Source organism: Castor canadensis, chromosome 9, assembly GCF_047511655.1.
Source record: "Castor canadensis chromosome 9, mCasCan1.hap1v2, whole genome shotgun sequence".
Classification (NCBI taxonomy): domain Eukaryota; kingdom Metazoa; phylum Chordata; class Mammalia; order Rodentia; family Castoridae; genus Castor; species Castor canadensis.
In genome coordinates this window covers 82,234,452-82,254,814 of record NC_133394.1, presented here as the reverse complement: position 1 = coordinate 82,254,814, position 20,363 = coordinate 82,234,452, and the positions used below count along the sequence as shown (strand labels likewise).

Genomic DNA, 20,363 nt, shown 5'->3' with positions numbered 1-20,363 from the left:
GTATTTAAAGACTAGTAGCAAGGTTAGGTGCCTTTCTGTCCCTAAATTGGGATAAGGAACAGAGTAACTCAGTAGCCATTATTCCCCCAAATGTTTCTCTTTCTTTGCTTGTCTGCATTTGTTTGCTTTACATGCATTTGGACTTACCAAGTACCATAAAATAAGAAATTTAATCTATTTCCATATATCCTAATTTCTAAATACCAAATGCTTAAATTTGAAACTTGGGGGTGAGGGGATGAAAATTCAAAGCAATCGAGCACTTTGATTTTATCTGTTCTCTTACCAACTCATCAACTATGTTTATGTAAGCACTTTCCTGGTTTTAATTATTAATGTAACCTTGCTCCTTAATTTATTTTATGGTTTTTCTTCTGTGTTATTCTGTATTTGTTCCAGCTGAAAACTAGAGCTAATTGCCTGTCTCTGGAAAAAAGAATCATGGATATTTAAATGATGTCACTAAGCTGAACATTAAATAATGGATGGTCTTTTGTTTAGGGTTACCTAATATGTAAGGCTCTTTACACAATTATCCAGTGATTGTCTTGTAATTTCATTAATCAAATCATCAGAAACACTGAATTACTGCTACTCATGGATTATAACTAAGTTTTGGTCAAAAAGAAACAAAAGAATGGTAGCATATGCATTTTGGAGAGCTAACAAACTTGTATTAAAACAGTGCTTTAGATCCAGGGTTAGGACTGGAGTCGTGGCTCAAATGGTAGAGTGTTTCCCTAGCAGGTTGGAGACCCTGAGTTCAGCGGGAATACCACAAAAACAAAAAGAAAAAAAGATCCGAGGTTAATTCACTGCTGATAGGAAATGATGGTTATTGCTTTCTCAAACTAAAGGAATTTATTTCTAGAATATGAAATATCACATTTACATCACTTAGGCATCGATGCATACTATATAACAAAATTATCTGTTGTTTTATAACATTAATACAATTTTAAGTTCATGGATGGTGTTATTTTGGAACATATGGAAATAAAGTCTTCATAATGATTTTGATTATTAGAAAAATATGGATGAAGGTTTAAGGAAATTCTGGGCTACACTTTAATGAGTTCAAAATCTCTACTTTTCAAAAAGCTTCAGGGTGCTTAAGAACTATGTAGAGTTGAATTTGAAGATTCAGTTTTCAGAAATACTTTTCAGAATGTGAACTCACCACTAGTACCATTTTCATATGTAGACCATTTGCACTAACAAATTGTAATTGATGTTTAGACTCTGAGTGTGTATTTAAATGCTTTAATTGCTAAGTACAAGAGTTAACTTGATTAACATGACAATTAAATGTCATATTTATTGGTTTAAGAAGATATTTGTGAATGATTAGCCTACTTTAAAAAAAACAAGTGAAAATTAGAAAAGTAAATTTTAGTTCTGATGTGGCATTCATTTAGCTAATTTACTTCACTAGTGTCTACTAAGTACTGACTTCAAGCATTTTTCCAGGCAATGATAGCAGCTAGAATGTTGAAATGGTCACATATTGTTATTATTCCTTGTCTGCACAGTGGTCATTGAAAACCTTTTAAAAGTAGGTATGCTAGACAAGTCATTATTCATGGGATTTTTAAAAATAGATTCAGTTTGCTCTTATTGCTGTTTTACTCAAGAACTTACTAATAGTATTTTACTATTTATAAATTAAATGTTAACCATTTATTGAGGATTACCAAATTCTGGGAATCAATTGGATATAAGAAAGAAAACCTAAGTTGAAGGTTCAGCTCATTTCTGTGCTAACTTAACCTGCTCACATCATTTATCCTCTTGAAACTTACTTATTTATAACTGAAACTATTTCAAAAGGAACATTTTATGAGGAATATTTATGATATTTGGTCATTTTTATAAATTATAAATCACAATAAAAATGAGTCATATCAGTAAACTTAAAATACATATTTTAAGATGACTGAACAAGCTGAGCATGTTATGTTTATTTTCTTTTACAATTACAAATTTCCAATAGATGTACTACACAAAAGATGGAGCATTGTGTCTTCACCAGAAAGAGAAATCACACTGGTGAACCTGAAAAAAGATGCAAAGTATGGCTTAGGTGAGTGACCATGAGATTCTTGAAGGTCTATGAGAATTGGAAGGAAAAATGTCTGAAGCATAGCGTTGGCATTGAGACACCAGCCCACTTCTGCTCAAAATACTGACTGCCCACCCAGAACCCATCATCCTAACCGCCAAATTTAGTAACTGGTCCTATCTCACATGTGTTCTCTATTAGTTACATTTAATCTTAATCTCCACATTTCTGTGTTTCAAGAAGACAAATCATTAGTCTTTGAAAGACCAGTATCATGAAGGCCTTTTTAAAAATGTGCTGTTTTGCAGGATTTCAAATTATTGGTGGGGAGAAAATGGGAAGGCTGGATCTAGGTGTATTTATCAGTTCAATTACCCCTGGAGGACCAGCTGACTTGGATGGCTGCTTAAAGCCAGGTACATTACATTTTGGTTATTTCCTACTTTGGAATTTGCACAGAGGGCAAAAGTAGAACTTGAGCCAAACAAAACTACTGAGGAAGGGATGACATTTTTAAGAGTTGGAATGAATTTCTCTTTATTGTTGAAAATATTGGATTGTCTGTTTTTTACAGGAGACCGTTTAATATCAGTGAATAGTGTGAGTCTGGAGGGTGTCAGCCACCATGCTGCAATTGAAATTTTGCAAAATGCACCTGAAGATGTAACACTTGTTATCTCTCAGCCAAAAGAAAAAATATCCAAAGGTAATGTGAATGTCTCTTGGTTATGTGTTCTTTTTCACTGTTTTCAAGTACTTCGATATATTGACCCAAAAAATTGGATTTAAGCCCCTTATTTCCTTTCTGGTAGTTTAACATGTATTTGTAATTATTTTAATTTTATGCATCAGTATAACTTTTTTATATATTGGTTCCCAAATGTTCTTACTCTTCTTTATAATATATGCACCAAAATGGATTAAATTGTGCCAAATTGATGTCACCTAAGTAAATTCTGATTACTTAGTATGTTCCGTCTCTTCTTAGTCCAATGACTTAATCATTATATAGTTAGTGTGGTTATATAATAGTTACATATGAAGTCCTGTTCAATACCTGTCTTTTCTTAAAAACAAAATTTGAAAACAAGACTATATCAGTTGTCCCATTATCCTTGCTATTAGCATGTTGTGGGAGAAAAATCACATGAGGAAGATCAAAAATTCTGAATGTGAGCTTTGCCTGTGTCACTTACTAATATGAATCAAGTCATCTAGAGCCACAATGTTGTCATTTAAAGAGGAGACAGTAGATTCTGCTTGGCCTTGTCTGCCCTGCCAGAGTTGTGAAAGGATCAGGTAGTAGGACAGTACACGGAGAAGCACACATAGCCCATGTGGAGAATTGTATAGTGGACAGTAGCAAGGGCTCTGGTGTCCAGTGTCAGATTCTGTCTCCACCACTTAAGACTATCCCTCAGGCAAAAATTCCTTGCACTTACCAAGCCTCAGTGTGCTGAGAGATCACATAATTCATATAAGGAATTAGTACATGTTTGTTACATATTAAGCAGTTAAATGTGTGTTTAAAATGTCATTAATAGTATTTTTTTAAATAATGAAGTGCTAGATATGTGTAAGTTCTTCAGGATACTAGGAAATATGTTAAAGAATTAAAAATGTCACAATGTATCCCCAGTACAACAATAATATAATAAAAAAGGGAGGAAAAATAATTAAAAATTAGCTGAAAAATAAGTTTAGGTATTGAATTTTAGGCATAACTTTAGATGCTTATGTAAAACTAAAAATGAGTATTATTTTATAGAATATGACAAAATTTCTTAAATTTTACACAGATGAGTCATTCTGTCCATATTTTCTCTTACAGTCACTAAATGTTACAGATATGTTATATCTACAATATGTACATATGTAAACAATATGTAAGATAATTATTTTTCTGTGAACAAACACAACAAATATACTCCCACTAATCACAAGAGGCTTATACCCTAACTGATGTCTAGCCATCATAGGCAAAGGAGAGCAGCTACAGTTGCAATTACTGTAGCATAACTCTGAGTTTCAAGAAACCAAGACCAATTTTTTAAAAAAAACATGGCATTGGATTCCATTAATCACCATTATTTTAGCAAAAAAAGCATATGAATTCAGAATAAGTCTTTCCACTTAATCTTCCTCTAAAGGATTTTAATTTTGTTTTCAATAGATATCTTGTAGAAAATTCATTAATTTGTTCAAATATTTGAGTGTATGGAATGTACAAGACATAAAACCCCTGTCCTCATGGAGATTATGTTTTATCAGGAGAACAAATATTGAGCAACTGACTAGACAAGTACATCTTTAATTATAACTATAAGTATTAGCAAGAAGTCAAAGGTCAGCCGGATGCTGGTGGCTCAGGTCTGTAATCCTAGCCACCCGGAGGAAGAGATCAGGAGGATTGTGGTTCAAGGTCAGCCCGTGCAACAAAAGCAAGACCCTGTCTCAAAAATACCCAGCACCGTGCTCGCTTCAGCAGCACATGTACTAAAAAATTGGAACAATACAGAGAAGATTAGCGTGGCCCCTGCTCAAGGATGACACGCAAATTCGTGAAGCATTCCATATTTTAAAAAAATAATAATAATACCCAACACCAAAAAGGCTGGAGGAGTGTTCAAGAGGTAGAACACGCAGCAAGTGTGAGAGCCTGAGTTCAAGCCCCAGTACCACCAAAAAAAAGAAGAAGAAGAAAAGAAGTCAAAGCATGTAACGAGGAATTTTATATGATGGTGGGGGTCAAATGAGTTCTCAGCAGAACTCCATGTGCTTATCTTTTTTACTATCCATTCATAACAGAAATTAAAAGCATAATGTTAAAGTGTGAAATTGTGTCTTCAAGAAGCTAGATTAATTTTATCATGGTCTATAGCTATTTTGTAGTGTTACTTGAAAAGAGGTAAAACTCAAACAACCTAGAAAATTACCAACATGTGTCCCAGACTCTCCCTCTCAATTATCAGTCATCAGTTCATTTTGTGCTGTTATAACAGAATCACCAAGACTGAGTAATTTATAAAAAAACAGAAATTTATTTCTTACAGTTCTAGAGGCTGGGAAATCAAGATGGAAGGACTGCATCTAGTGAGGGCCATTTTTGCTGCGTTATCCCATGGCAGAAGGCAGAAGGGCAAAAGAGCCATACACAACAGAGGTTGAGCTCACAGAGTCGAGCCCTTTTAAAGTTAGCACTAATCTGTCCATGAGTGGGGGACCTCCTGACCTAAACACATCCCATTAGGATCTACCTCCCAACACGGTCTTGTTTAGGATTAAGTCTCCAACACAGGAACTTTGGAGGACATATTCAAATCACAGCAGTTTTTATTTTTATTTGTTTACTAATTTCTTTTAAAGTACAGAATGTATACGAACATTAAAATGAATCTTATTTATACAAAACCCTTCAGAAAGAGTTAAAAATCCTTTCACTCCATTTTCTTTTTTATTTTATTTTAATTTTGAGTTAGCATACATTAATAATATGAGGGGATTTTATTGCGATAATTCCATACATGCATATCATGTACTATGAACCAGTTTATCCCTCCCATTATATTACCAGTCCCCTTTCTCTTCCTCCCTTTTTCAGTGATTGATGGGTTTCATTGTGTTATCTTCATTTCTTTCACCCCTTAGTATCCTTTTCTTTTCTCCTCCCCATCCTGTTGATTCTTCTCCCCCAGAGAGGCCCCCTTTCACATTAATGTTCCATTATTATTATCACCATCATCATTTTAGGACTAGATTCCACAAGTGAGCAAGAACATGTGATATTTGGCCTTTTGAGCTTAGCTTATCTTACTCAGCATGATGAACTACAGTTCCATCCGTTTTCCTGTAAATGACATTAATTTCATTTTATTTATGGCTGAGTAATATTCCATGGTGTGTTTTTGTGTGTGTGTGTGTATATATACCATATTTTATTTATCTGTTCATTGGTTGTTGAGCACCTTGACTAACTCCGCATTTTAGCTGTTGTGAATAGTGCTGCAATAAACATGGGTTTGCAGGTTACTCTCTTGTATATTGATTTATATTCCTTTGGGTATATGCCCAAGAGTAGTCTGGTAGGTCTATTTTTAGTTTTTCATAAGTCTGTTTTTCAGTTTTTTGAGGAGCCTCCATACTGTTTTCCATAGCAATTGCACTAGTTTACATTCCAACCAATAGTGTGTAAGGGTTCTTTTTTGTACATCCTCACCAGCATTTGTTCCTGTTTGTGTTCTTGATGATACCATTCTGACTGGAGCAAGATGGAATCTCTATAATTTTGATTTGCATTTCCTTTGTGACTTAAGGATGTTGAACATTTCTTCATGTATTTATTAGCCATTTATATTTCTTCTGAAAACAGTCCAGTTGGCTTGCTCATTTATTCATTGGATTATTTGTTCTTTGACTATTTCATTTTTTTATCTCTTTGTGGGTTATGAATGTAATCCTTTATCCATTGAATATCTGACAAAGATTTTCTCCCATTCTGTGGTTGTCCCTTGATTCTGGTAATTGTTTTGATATACAGAAACTTTTTAATTTGATGCAGGCCTATTTGTCAATTCTTGCTCTGGGCAATTGGAGTCCTATTCAGAAAATAATTATGTATGCCTTTATCTTTTAGTTTTTCCTGTGTTTTCCTAAAGTAGTTTTGAGGTTCATGTCTAACATTAAGAACTTTGACTTGTTTGGACTTGATTTTTTTCCATAGGCTCTCACTCCATTTCCTAAGAAAACTATCTGGAGTGTAGATAGCCTTCTGTATATTACAGATATTTATGTGATTTATGTGACATATGTATTTATAAGTATATTCATATATGTATGTGATAGTCATATTTTATGTGATATATATTTATATATAAAACAACACACATGTAATCTTTTACTAAAATAAAAGTACTCTATATATCATTTTCATACTCTACAAATCATTCTGTGTGTTTCTTATTATATTCTGGGCTTCCATGAGTATGCACATCCTTTTTAATATAGCATTATATTCTATGTTATGGACATATCAAAATTCATTTCTGATTTTCTTATATTGTTATATATCCAGGTTAGTTATACTTCTGTTACAAATGTTGCTTCTACAAATATGCTTTTTTTAATATTGGAAATGTTTCTAGAAGTTAGATTCCTAGAATTAGATAGAAGAGTGTATACATAAAAAATTTGACAAATGCTACCAAATTGCCCTACAAAAAGGTTATGGATAGCCTAACCAAATAGATATAGCAGTCCACTTCATACCTCCAATGGTAGAAATAGCAGTCATTTTTATTTTTGTCAGCATTCATGATTGTAGGTAGAGAATTTTGTGTCCCTGATCATAGTGAGAATGTCTTTTCATATATTTGTTGGTTATTTGAACTTTACTTCAGTCCTTTTTTCCATAGGAGTTTCTAAAAATCTTTTTCTTATTGTAGAAACCATTTGTATATTAGGAATATTGACTGATTGTTTTTTGTTGTTGCAAATAATTGCTATTGCTCACTATTCTTTTAGTTTTTTCCTTGGAGTCACTTGCTACATAAAACTTTTAATATTCTTATAAATTCACTTCTGTAATTCCTTCTCATATGCCTTCTATGGTTTGTGTCTTAAGAAAGCTTTCGTAAGTGGCTTTTTTTTTTTTTTTTCTTTTTTGGCAGTACTGGAGCTTGAACTTAAGACCTCATGCTTGCTAGGCAGGTACTATACAATTTGAACCACTCAGTCAACTATCATAAGTGGCTTTTGATAAGAACTGTACAGAAGGAATTTAGAGTTCTCCTCCTTGATAATTACTTGGAGTCCAAAAAATGCAGTCTAGTAGGATTATATAAAACAAGTATACAAATAACTATTAAATAAATAAGCAAACCCAAGAGGGCATAGCTCAGTGCTAGAGTGCTGGCTTAGTTTGTGTGAGGCCCTGGGTTCAATCCCTGACACAGCAATAAATAAATGAATGAAAGTAAAAGGATCAAGAATATTGGAGATATAAATAATCTCTGAAATTTGGAAAGTCTTCACAGAGCAGACTGGTTTGAAATGGGTCTTGGAGAATGGAAATGGGAGTTAAGGCAAAAAAGGTATGCATTTTAATACAGGTTCTTGCAGGGACAACCAAAGAAGGAACAAAGTAAACACAAAGAATTTACTGTTTGCTGGAACCCTTCAGTGGTTTCAAGGTCTGAAGTGGGTATTTTGCATGTAATAGCTTTGTAAAGTCCTCCCAGCAGTCTTGAGGGAACCTTGAATATGTGTGTCAATACAGACTTGTGTGTCACTGACTTGTTATTCTCCTTGTTGAATCTTAACTTTTAGTGCCTTCTACTCCTATGCATTTTGCCAATGGAGTGAAAAACTACATGAAGAAGCCTTCCTACATGCAAGACAATCCTATAGATTCTTCCCATGATCACCACTGTCCTCCTGGTACCCCGAGGCACAACACAGAAAATTCCTCTGGGCTCTCTGGGGGCCTGCGTGAAGGAAGCCTTAGTTCTCAAGATTCCAGGACTGAAAGTGCCAGCTTGTCCCAGAGCCAGGTCAATGGTTTCTTTGCCAGCCATTTAGGTGATCGAGCCTGGCAGGAATCACAACATGGCAGCCCTTCCCCAACTGTAATATGCAAAGCCACTGAGAAAAAGAGGACTTCCTCTGACAGTAACAGAAGCAAAGCTAAAAATCCAGGTGTTTCTGATGCAACCGATTTTTCTGACCGTGGAGATTCAGACATGGATGAAGCCACTTATTCCAGCAATCAAGATCATCAAGCACCAAAAAAGGCATAGTTTAATTTTAATGTTTTTGCTTGTTTGTTTGTTTGTTTGTTTGTTTCATTTAACAAAACAAATAACAGCAAATATATTATGGAGGAAGATAATCTACTAAAAGCTACTTACAGCATTCTGGAAAGGATGAGTAGTTTGTCTTCTGCTACTAACTGCTACTGCCCTAGATGCTAACTTTCAGAAAAATTAGAAGCTTTGAATACAGTTCTGAAATGGCTATACTCAGATTGCAGTTGATTTCTTACAAGTTGGTCATCTCACATACTTATTAAAAAGTAAACTTTAATAGCAGAAAACTTGTTTCTGAATAGTTCTTCTGAAGTTCTGAATGGATGATAACATTAACAACAACAATAAAAATAGCTCCTTTCTAGAAAGTATAGAAATTTTAGTGCACATTCACAAGCAGTTTCAGAGAGGAACCTTATGTCTTTTGTGCACTGAAAAATCAGTATTCCTCGCAAGAGCGTTATGGCCTTATTAATAAGGTCTCACTCATGTTTATATTTTTTGCAAACATAAAGTAACATGAAGTCCACTCACCTCAGATACTTGGGTTAAATCTGTTGCTTGATATATATTGATTTTATGAAGAAAATGGAAATGCTTTATAAACTTGGAAATATAAGCATTGGATTAGGATTAAGTGGAAACTAATTTCTAAGTGGTTCTAGGTTTCCCTCTGCCATGTCTAGTTTTTTGACCTTTGAAGCAGGCACTTCAGTCTCTGGGCATTAATTTCTTCAACCATACAATACTAACATAGACTAGATGATCTCAAGATTCTTCCAAACCTTACATTTTTGAATACGCTCTACTCTATTCCTCAGTATCTTGCTCTTTAAAATTTCTTTAAGAAAAATACGTATTTGTCTTCCAGTAATAATTCATTTGACTCTAACAAGAATTCCTTTTTTTGTTTGTTTGTTTTTCTTTGTTAAGGAATCTTCCTCCTCAATGAATACATCCAACAAAATGAATCTTAAAACTTTTTCTTCATCACCTCCTAAACCTGGAGATATCTTTGAGGTTGAACTGTCTAAAAATGATAACAGCTTGGGGATAAGTGTCACGGTACTGTTTGACAAGGTTTTCAAATATTTTCTCTTCTTCACTTCCAGCAGCATATTGTATACCAACTTATTACTTGAATTATTTTGCTTCAAATGGAACATTGTCAAGTATTTCCAAAATTTGAAAGTTGAATATCTGAAAATCTTTTTAAATTTTGGATGTTACTCATTTTTTTGTGGTTTAAAAAAAAATTAGACAAATGCTGCCTTTTTCATCCCAGATTTGATACTTGCTTAATCTGAATAGAAGATATGCAAAATATAAAATTAATGTGTAGGCTTTGTATACATTTGACAGTTTCTTCATGAGCATGGAATAATGAGATGATATATCTTCACCTGACATAATGAATAATTAAAAACTATGGATGTTTATATGTCCTTTCTTTCCAAAATACATAATACACTATAATCATGTTTAGAATCATCGTCATATATTTTATTTAAAATATGAACATAGGCTACTCAGTGAAATTATTACAGAATTATCCTAATGAATATCCTGTCCTAAATTGTAGCATTATCATTTATCACATTCAAAGAATATTAACAATTACACAAAGTTGTTTAGAAACAGTAGGCAAAAAAAAGAAACAGTACTGTAAACATATTGAAATCAGAAACAAAGCTTAATTTTCTAGCACATTTAAAATATAACACTTTCCTCTTGCTCTTAATTTCTTTGAATTTTATTGTCTTTTTATGGTAGAGGGAGATAAAAGTTGCATGTCCATAAGAGACAGAAAACTGATTTATTAAATCTCATCCCTGCTCTACTAAGGCCTTTTAAAATAAAAGAGAAACTTCTTTTTCTTTACTCATATTGTTTGCTTCCAAATTCACAAATATGATCTGAAGTATATTATTCCAGATACTATTTTTTTCTGATAATTATGTTCTCACACTAATTTTGCATAGATGAATTTTGCTTTCTGCTTGCTCATTAATATATCATTTAGACCTATAAACCAAGAGTAATTCCTCGTAGTCAACACCTAGCATACTATTGCTTTCTGAGTTGGACAAAGAATTTAGATTAAAAAAATACTGCTTTGATATTTGGAAAACTTAGCTAACAGTATTCTTGGGTATTGAAATAATTGAACATGCTGAAGTAATGCTACAACTTTGTATGGTGAATTGAATCCAGATTTGAAAGAGAGAGTACAGAATTTTTCATAATTCCCAAATATTACTTTGTCTTTTTCTGTTTAGGGAGGTGTGAATACCAGCGTCCGACATGGTGGCATTTATGTGAAAGCAGTTATTCCTAAGGGAGCAGCAGAGTCTGATGGCAGAATTCACAAAGGTGTGATGTTTGTGTGTATGTTACAATTATTTGAATGAATACCACACAAATAGAAGAAATTATGAAGTTCATATAGACTTTAAATTTATAATATGAAATCAGAGCATACTCAATCTTAGAACACCAACATAAAAAACTCCTTGATGTCACAACAAAAACTCCTCTTCCAGCTTAGAAAACATCTAGACAGTGATTGAGTGGATGTTTTGCACCTGCTAATAAGCAAATTGCCAGAGAATGGGAAAATGACAGTGCCCTTATAAAAACACTGATATCTACATTTCTAAGAACCAACTGGGGACTTGCCTCCAGTCTTTCTACCTTTATAGTTAGAGCTTATCTTTTCTCATGATTTAAATTGATTTTTATACAGATATTCTACCTGGGCATGATGGCAGACACCTGTAATCCAGCACTCAGGAGACTGAGGGGAGGATTTTGAGTTTGAGATTAGCCTGGAATACATAGCGAGACCCTGTGTCAAAAAAAGAGGAGGGGAGAGTATTCTAAAATGTAATTTAATACTAGCCATAGAAATGAGCAAGAAATTAAATAACATGTTAGAGAAACTATGCAACATAATTTTGTTTTGTCTTTTCAAATCAATATGAAATACTAGGTTACAGAATCTGTAGAACTTTTGTTTTATGATATGTTTCTTTCAAAATAACTAATTTATAGGTGATCGTGTGCTAGCTGTCAATGGAGTAAGTCTGGAAGGAGCTACCCATAAGCAAGCTGTGGAAACACTGAGAAACACGGGACAGGTACTAGATCATTATAGCAACCTGTTAAGATACCTTACAAGAACATAAGAATGTGTAACAGCAATCCCTTGACACCTCTAAGTTTGTTACTCAAGACACCAAGCCTGATTTATGTAACTATTCTGGGTTCTTTCTTTGTTTGTTGGGTTTTTCTGGTTTTTTGCCTTCCAAATTGAGAAACAAGTATTGTGACAAGGGATTTTTTTTTTACTGAGGAAGCTGGCATTCTGTGTCACATTTAGCCATAATATGTCCATAGAGATCTGATGGGGGAGGGGTAGAGATTGCATTTTTTAAATATTTCATAAATATTTACTAATTTCTAGTGATTTGCATTTGTAGTCATTTTTCAACTCAAAAACTGAACCCACTGTGATCAAATACGTCTTGGTTCAAGGAGTTTGCCAAATTATTTTAAATGGTTTTCATATTATAGTATGGTGTTAATTTTTCTGTAATACCTAAATGTTCTATAACACATTTATGATATATCATAGAGTTTTAATGTATTTTATAATAGATTTTTCCTTTTTAATTATCTTTTTATATACAAAATAATAAAAACTTGATTTTGAAACTTTCAATTCCCTTTTTTTTCTATTTTTTCCTCCTCTACTTATATTTTAGTGAACCAAGAATTTAAGCCTTTCATACCCCAACTATACTAATCCTAAAATTTTGCTTATTTTCTCATCATTTTTGTTAACTAATGAAGCCTGTTCCGTTTGTCCAGGTGGTTCATCTCTTGTTAGAAAAGGGGCAGTCACCAGCATCAAAGGATGTCCCCGTAGCCCCACGGTGCGCCCTTCCAGACCAGGATGCCCAGGGTCAGGCTCCTGAAAAAGCAGTGAAGAAACCTTGTGCCAGAGACTACAGCTTTGTCACAGAAGGTCAGATCTTGCCAGACTATCATGTCTCTGTGAAATTATTTATAGTTTATTCAAAATATGATCTTCATGTATGAGATTTTAATTCATGGCCTAGCCTCTTTATTCCTGTCAAATATAAATAATGATCTGACACAGCACTATATTGAATAAAAAACAGAAACATTTGCTGCTCAGAGAGTTTGAAACTCTTTGGATAATGAAGCATGTCTGATCATGGTTATTTAATAATGCCTTAAAATTCAAACTGAAATTTGGTAAGGGAAAAAAATTAGTATAGATCAATTGCTGAGAATGACTTCAGACCCATGTGAAACCTTGACCCTTAAATTTCTGTATTTCTTTTTAATTTTATGGACTTGTAAAGGTAACCCTGAACAGAAATCCACCTAATACCCAAATACAGGTCTTTCTAAATTTGCCAGCCCATGGACAAACCATAATTAAGAATGATGTTTAATGAGTTCTTCGTAAGATTAAATGTGCTCATAATACTACAGTACCCGGTATTCTGAGATTCCAGCTGTCTCTCTGTTAAGGGCTTAACTGTTCTTTACTCTAGAAATGATGGTGATAGTATACAATGATTATTTTTCTCACGAGCCATTGTTCCTCCTGACCTAACTGGGGGCGACTGGAGATGCAGAAAGGACAAACAATAGAAGACAGATATGCATAAAGTTGAGGCCAGGTGTACTGGGCACTCAGATGGAGACACACAACAGCCTCATTACTTCTTTTCTCTATTATTCCCTTCTTTTACTCTCTTGCCTTAGACTCGCACCGTCCCATGTTTTCTCTAGCTTTTCTTTAGTATAATCTTTCTTAGAGTCTTGTCCCACATTCTCTCTTTAGCTTTCTTAACGTTTTGGTGCACAGACTTGCACTGTCCCATATTTCCTCTAATCTCTAGCATAACTCAGCAGCAGCAGTCCCGCTTACCAGCTGCCAACCAATCAGTCCATCCCCCATCAAAAAACCTTGTGTCCTTCAGCAAGTCTTTTATATCCAGTAGTAAACAAGGAGGTGGAGCAACAGTTCTCAGGGAGGAGTGTGATACTGTAACAAGAGAAACCTGCATTCCTACTTCTCTGAACATAAACAATTTAGGAAAAGCAGCTGGGCTTCATTTTTGCCTTTGCCCCCTTCTGCAGCTAGGGTCATGCCAAACTCAGCACAACTCTGCTTATGTCAAGTTCTCATAGGCTTCTCATAATCCACTCCCCACCATTTTGTCTTTTATTTTAAATTTCTATTTGATGACAGAAATGTTAGCAACTGTGAATCAGTCCTAAAAATAAGGGAGGAAAAACAGTCCAGCCTGTATTATAATGTACCTACCTAATCATACTTTTCTTTCCCATTACTTTTTCCTTAAATGTGTTTTTTTTTTCTTTTCTGGTTTTTGATCTTTTAATTAATTTTGCTAGTGAGAGTTTTATTGGAATGATATTGCATTTTGTGTGTATTAAATGAGATCTCACCAAAATATTACAATGTAAACTTATTTTCTCACACATTTGTCTCTTCCTGTTAGATACCTAAACTTCTCTTGTACCTGTCTTTCCATAGACTTTTTCTTTGTTTTTGTTTTTGTTTTGTTGTCATACTGTCTTTTAAAACACATAGGATTGAAGCACAATTCTGTTTTTAGAACCCTTCTTTTAGAACTCTTTACTATTCAAGCACCTTAGTTCCCGCTATTAGTTTATTAAGTTTTCTTGATAGTAATGCATGGATGACATGTGCAGGAATTTCAGATGCTCAGGGTTCTTGAGCCTGCTCTGAGAATGAAAGCACAGGCAGACTCCAACAGCAGAGGTCAGAAAGATTTTATTTGCAGAGAATTTAGTTGAAGAAAAGAGAAGAGAAAGACTGCATATTGGAGAATGCAGGGGGACCCGGAAACCGGTGATCCTGTGGGTCAGGGTGGGGAGTGGGGTTTTATAGCCTATTTGCATTGCCTGAGGGTGGAGATGCCTTTCAGATGCAAACAGGCGTTTCCTAGGGAGGAGAAGTGTCTCCTTGACCACTTATCACCCTTTTGGGACTTCCCGCTGTCTGTCCTTCAGTCCTTCAATAGGAAAAGAGTGAGTGTACGATAATATTTGACTAGGATAAGGATGTAATAAATGTGTATAGAGTTCTTAATATCATGGGAAAATACACTTTGTAAAGTATATCTAATACATATGTGTGTATATATATATGTTTACATGCTGATAGATATATACAGTCTTATAATATTTACATTTGTTTCTATCTTTTTTCTCTAGAAAATACATTTGAGGTAAAACTGTTTAAAAATAGCTCAGGCTTAGGATTCAGTTTTTCTCGAGAAGATAATCTCATACCTGAGCAGATGAATACCTGCATAGTACGGGTTAAAAAGCTCTTCCCTGGACAGCCAGCTGCAGAAAGTGGAAAGATTGAAGTGGGAGATGTTATCTTGAAAGTGAATGGAGCCTCTTTGAAAGGACTGTCTCAGCAGGTGAGCCTAGCATGTGCAGGGTAACATTTCAAAGTAGTGATAGCTGGTTTGGCCTTTCAGGATGGTTGCATAATGCTGGATTAACTGCTTCTTCATTTGTCATTCATGGTACCCCCAGGAAGTCATATCAGCTCTCAGGGGAACAGCTCCAGAAGTATCCTTGCTTCTCTGTAGACCTCTACCTGGTGTGCTACCAGAAATTGATCCTGCTCTTTTGGTAAGTCCTATGAAAAGTAGTTTCTACTTTTGTAGAATATCAGTTTAGGGATTTGCTAACTCAGCTTTAGTCATTTCACATTTCATCATGTATTTGCCCACTAGGTTTCATACCTATTTACTTCTTTTTTTTTTGTCATTACTGGAGTTTGAACTCAGGGCCTTGCACTTGCTCGGTAGGCTTGCCACCATGCCTCCAGCACCCTAATTACTTCTGTAGCAAGGAGGTGTTATCTTGTGTGTGTCACTCAACCTGTTTGAGTGCTTCCCATGTTTGCAATCAGTTTCTTTCTGGAAACTGTGTTCTAAGTCTAAATGAAAAAGATATGAAATGATGGTTATAAAAATTTTATAAGCCAGGCACAGAGGCTCACACCTGTAATCATAGCTGCTAAGGATGTGGAGATGGGGAGAATCGCAGTTGGAGGCCAGCCTGGGCAAACAGTTACTGAGACCCCCATCCAACCAATAACTGGGCATTGTGGCACACACTTTTCATCTCAGCTCCTTAGGAGGCCTAAAGAAGAGAACCTCAATCCAGACCTACCCAGCAAAATCACGAAAACCTATCTGAACAACAACTCAGAGCTGGGGATGTGGCTCAAGTGGTAGAGCACCTGCCCAGCAAGCACAGTCCACAGACGTGTCAGAGGGCTCTCGCTCTCAAACTCTCTTATGATTAAGAGGTCAGAGCACCAGGGTTGCAGGCAAGAAAGAAATTTTATTGATAGGGAAAGGCTTAACAGAGAGACGTGCAGCAGGGTCCGGAAACAGGGTGGCCCCTGAGAGTGGGAGAGCTGGGCTACTTACAGCTACTTTAACACAAAGGAAGGAAGTTGCGGGGGGGCGGGGGAGGGGGGGGGTCCTATAGGTCTGAGTTTGGCATACACTAGCTATTGTTCTTCCTGTTTCTTCTCATCTGAGCAGGTTTCGCTGCTGTTCCTTAGCTTGGGGAGTTTCCTCATTCCTGGGTGATTTATGTCATAGAAACTACTACAGATGATAGATAGATAGATAGATACAGATAAACTTAATATCCTTTTCTTCATTGAACCAAACAAGGAACAGTCATTCTCATGCTGACCTTGTTTGCATAAAAAATGAAAATCATTTAAGATTTTCAGCTTTTTTTTTAAACACTAGAAGTCAGAGAAAGGGATATATTTGTTTCCCTTTCTTATGTGAAGGAATATGGATAAAGGACCAAAATCTGTTTTGATGATGATTCACAGATTGCATCTTGACAGGTAGGAGGCTAACCACAGATGACCACTAATATAATTAAAGAAAGTCTGCTGGGCTGGAGGAGTAGCTCAAGTGGTAGAGCACCTGTCTAGCAAGTGTGAGGTCCTGACTTCAAACCCCAGTACAGCTAAAAAAAGGAAAAAAAAAAAGAAACAAAGAAAGTCTGCCTTTGACCTGTGTACTTCAAATAGTTCCACTACCAGTGAATTGTGTCTCCTGGGGCCAGAAGGCAGGAGTATCTGGGCCAGAAGCTTTAACCCGTATACTGGGAGAGGAAAGTTTTAGGAGGATATTAATCAAAAAACAACTTTTCTCTAAGATGCTTTAGGATAACATTTTAAGAGACTATACTGATTTGGGGCACCAGATAGGATAAACTAAATGGAACTCTTTTAGTGAAGACAAAAATGTAAAATCTTTCTGGAAAGCAATTTGGAAATATTTAGCAAGCCTTTAAAAGCACCCTGTGTTACTCAGTTGCTGGCTCACATTGTAATCCCAGCTACTATGGAGACAGAGATCAGGTAGATTGTGGTTCCTGGCCGACTGGGGCAAGAAAAATTATCAAGACCCCCATCTCAACCAATAAAAATGGGGCATGGTGCCACATGCCTGTCATCCCAGCTAGATGGGAGGCATAAACAGGAGGATCATGGAACCTGTGACCCTATTTGAAGAATACCTAAAGCAAAAATGACTGGGAGTGGCTCAAGTGGTAAAGCACCTGCCTAGCAAGTGCAAGGCCCTGATCAAACCCCAGCACCACCAAAAAAAAACCCCATTTCTGACAGTATAAAAAATTGCAAGGAAGAAGAAACCCAGCTGAAAATTTAGATACATTCAAACAAATTCTCCTCAATTTATGTTAATAGTATAAAACTAGAAACAATTTTATAGCCAATTAAAGCTGAAGGGTGAAATAAAGGTATGACCTTCTGTAGGACTATTACACAGTTATTAAAATTGCTCCCAAAGCATATTTAAGGACTTCAGAAAGTACAATAGAAATCTAAATTTTGAAAGTAGGATATGAAGTACAAAATATAACTCTAATTCTGATTTAAAATGTCATATAATATTAGCAATTGTTATTTTATAATCTTTATGATTTTTCTTTAATGTGCATAAGTTTTGCTAGAAAGTGCTATTACAACAGGTTTATTTTCAATTGACTGCTTTTAAATTTAATGTAAGTTTTCACCCTGAGATCTCTTTAAATGTGTCCCTTACAGACCCCACTCCACTCTCCAGCACAAATGCTTCCAAACAGCAATAAAAACACTTCCCAGCCATCATGTATGGAACAAGGCACCAGCTCAGATGAAAATGAAATGTCTGACAAAAATAAGAAGCAGTGCAAGTCCCCATCCAGAAAAGACAGTTATAGTGACAGCAGTGGGAGTGAAGATGACTCGGTGAAAGCTCCACCAAACATCTCAAATAGGACCTGGAGTACAGCTTTGCATCAGACTCTAAGTAACATGATGACACAGGCACAGAATCAACACGAGACACCCAAGAGTCAAGAAGATATGATCTGTACCATGTTTTACTACCCTCAGAAAATACCCAATAAGCCAGAATTTGAGAACAGGTATGAGTGTGGAACACTCAAAGCAACTGGTGATATCAGCAACAATCCAGCATCATATATTTCTTTAACAATGGAATGTGCCATCTGTGAACTTTAGAATGGTTAGGCAAATGATAACTCTATAACTCTAGCTATTGTGACTGACAATTTTAGTTAGTAAGTCAGTAAGCTCTCTAGCCACTCAGTATACCTTGCTTCTCTCTTGAGCATATTTACTAGCAACTGAGGATGTTCTTTCTCAAAACTGTTTAACCAGAAAGAAAAGAGATATCCATAGAAATACAGTGGGAAGTTAGAATTACAAAGGGAAGTTGGGGGAGAGATTGCAAATATTAGAACCAGGAGAGGGGGAAAGAAGTGATTATAAGCATCAAAGCATAAGAAGAAAATGACTACATCTGTACCTTTAATAATTATTCCTTCATTTTACTGTTTGGTCGTGTCTTTGTGCATATCCAGGTCCAAACATATTTGCTCAAGGTTTTATACTATCATCCAAAGTAATCACAGTAAGAAGACTTTTATCCTTTTCTTTTTTTTCCCTCTTAGGTTAAAATACACACTAGCCTTCTGATAACATTAGCTTCAGCCTTGAATGAACAACTAGGAATCAAAATACAATACAATTATTTAACCTGTATACTATATCATTACACAGCTTAAAGAACTTTAAAAATTGAACCTGGGCTGAGAATAAATATTGACATTGTTAGTTTATAATACACATTGAATAAATTCATAGTTCAAAACTAGACAAAAACTAACTTATCATCTCAGTAAAAATCAGACAGGAATATTTGTTAAGCATTTTCTGTTGTGGCACAATCTTATATATTCACATTGAAATGTATTTGAAAATAGTCTTGTTCCTTCTCTCTGTAGCAATCCTCCTTCCCCTCTACCACTGGATGTGACTCCTGGGCAAAGTTGTCAACCCCAGTCAGAACCTGCTTCTCATTCAGTGGGTAAATACCATACACATCACTCATCTGAACCTACTAGACAAGAAAACTTGAGGACTTTGACAAATGACTTGGAAAACCACCTTGAAGACTTCGAGCTGGTAAGTTATTTCCTCTGTATGAAAAAAAAATCCACATTTTCTTAATGAAGATGTAGACACATACAGTTTTTCCTTTAGTCAGAAAAAAAGTTGCCTTCGTATCTACATCCAATAAGTGGGTAATATATCTGATCTGTTTCTCTGCTGAGAATTAGGAAAAGCAATAGAAAGATCTGGGCACAGGGTAGGGCCAGGAGGCAGGGGGGAAAAATGACCCAAACAGTGTATGCACATGTGAATAAAAGAATAAAAAAAAAAAAAAGGATCTGGGCACATCTGGCTCTACCACTGCCTGCTGGCACTTGGCAGCATATGTGGACAAATAACTGAATTCTTCCAATTCTTAGTAGCTTTACTCTACAGTGGGGTTAGTAACCTCACAGGGTTATAGTAAAGAGGAAATGAAATTCCATATGGAAAGTGCCTAGTGCAGTGTTTAGATGCTGCTACAGACTAGACACCTAGTAAATATTTTTTTGTGTATTTCTCAAATTCCAATGGCTTACCTGTTTAATTTTTAAGATTTATTATAGTTTTTGTCTTCTACATTTTCTCTGTGGATTTCACAGCTGGAAACTTTGCATTGTAATAGTAACTTTTAGAACTTCTAAGGCTACAAATCAAGTTTGGAAACCAAATTTCCAAATTTAATATTATTTACATGAATTGAAAGCCAGATTTTTTTCAATATTATTATTGTTTATTATCCAAATCATAAATGTATATTGTAAAAAAATTATAAAGCAGAAAAAGATTAAAACCACCTATAATCTACCACCCAAAACCATAAGCATTTCAGAATCAATCTTTCCAGATGTTTTCTTTGCCTGTGTGTGTGTGTATAGCATCCACAACTTCAGTT

At 35.2% G+C, this 20,363-nt stretch overlaps 1 protein-coding gene and 1 non-coding gene across 15 annotated transcripts in view; both read left to right on the top strand.

Annotated features, from left to right (window-relative positions):
- Positions 1-20,363, top strand: part of Ptpn13 (protein tyrosine phosphatase non-receptor type 13) — a 198,664-nt gene that overhangs the window by 140,270 nt on the left and 38,031 nt on the right. For 8 of the 14 annotated variants that reach the window (XM_074041824.1, XM_074041825.1, XM_074041818.1 and 5 more), the window contains 12 exons: positions 1,994-2,083; positions 2,371-2,478; positions 2,637-2,768; positions 8,387-8,850; positions 9,799-9,945; positions 11,145-11,238; positions 11,920-12,005; positions 12,739-12,895; positions 15,169-15,383; positions 15,502-15,600; positions 18,077-18,438; positions 19,321-19,501. In XM_074041824.1, the coding sequence (XP_073897925.1) occupies positions 1,994-2,083; positions 2,371-2,478; positions 2,637-2,768; positions 8,387-8,850; positions 9,799-9,945; positions 11,145-11,238; positions 11,920-12,005; positions 12,739-12,895; positions 15,169-15,383; positions 15,502-15,600; positions 18,077-18,438; positions 19,321-19,501 (2,135 nt within the window). The remainder of the gene's footprint in view (positions 1-1,993; positions 2,084-2,370; positions 2,479-2,636; positions 2,769-8,386; positions 8,851-9,798; positions 9,946-11,144; positions 11,239-11,919; positions 12,006-12,738; positions 12,896-15,168; positions 15,384-15,501; positions 15,601-18,076; positions 18,439-19,320; positions 19,502-20,363) is intronic. The other 6 variants (XM_074041817.1, XM_074041826.1, XM_074041819.1 and 3 more) reach the window with 3 other exon arrangements.
- LOC141411118 (U6 spliceosomal RNA) lies at positions 4,535-4,643 on the top strand. The gene has a single exon (XR_012435959.1). It is a non-coding gene; the product is annotated as a U6 spliceosomal RNA (small nuclear RNA).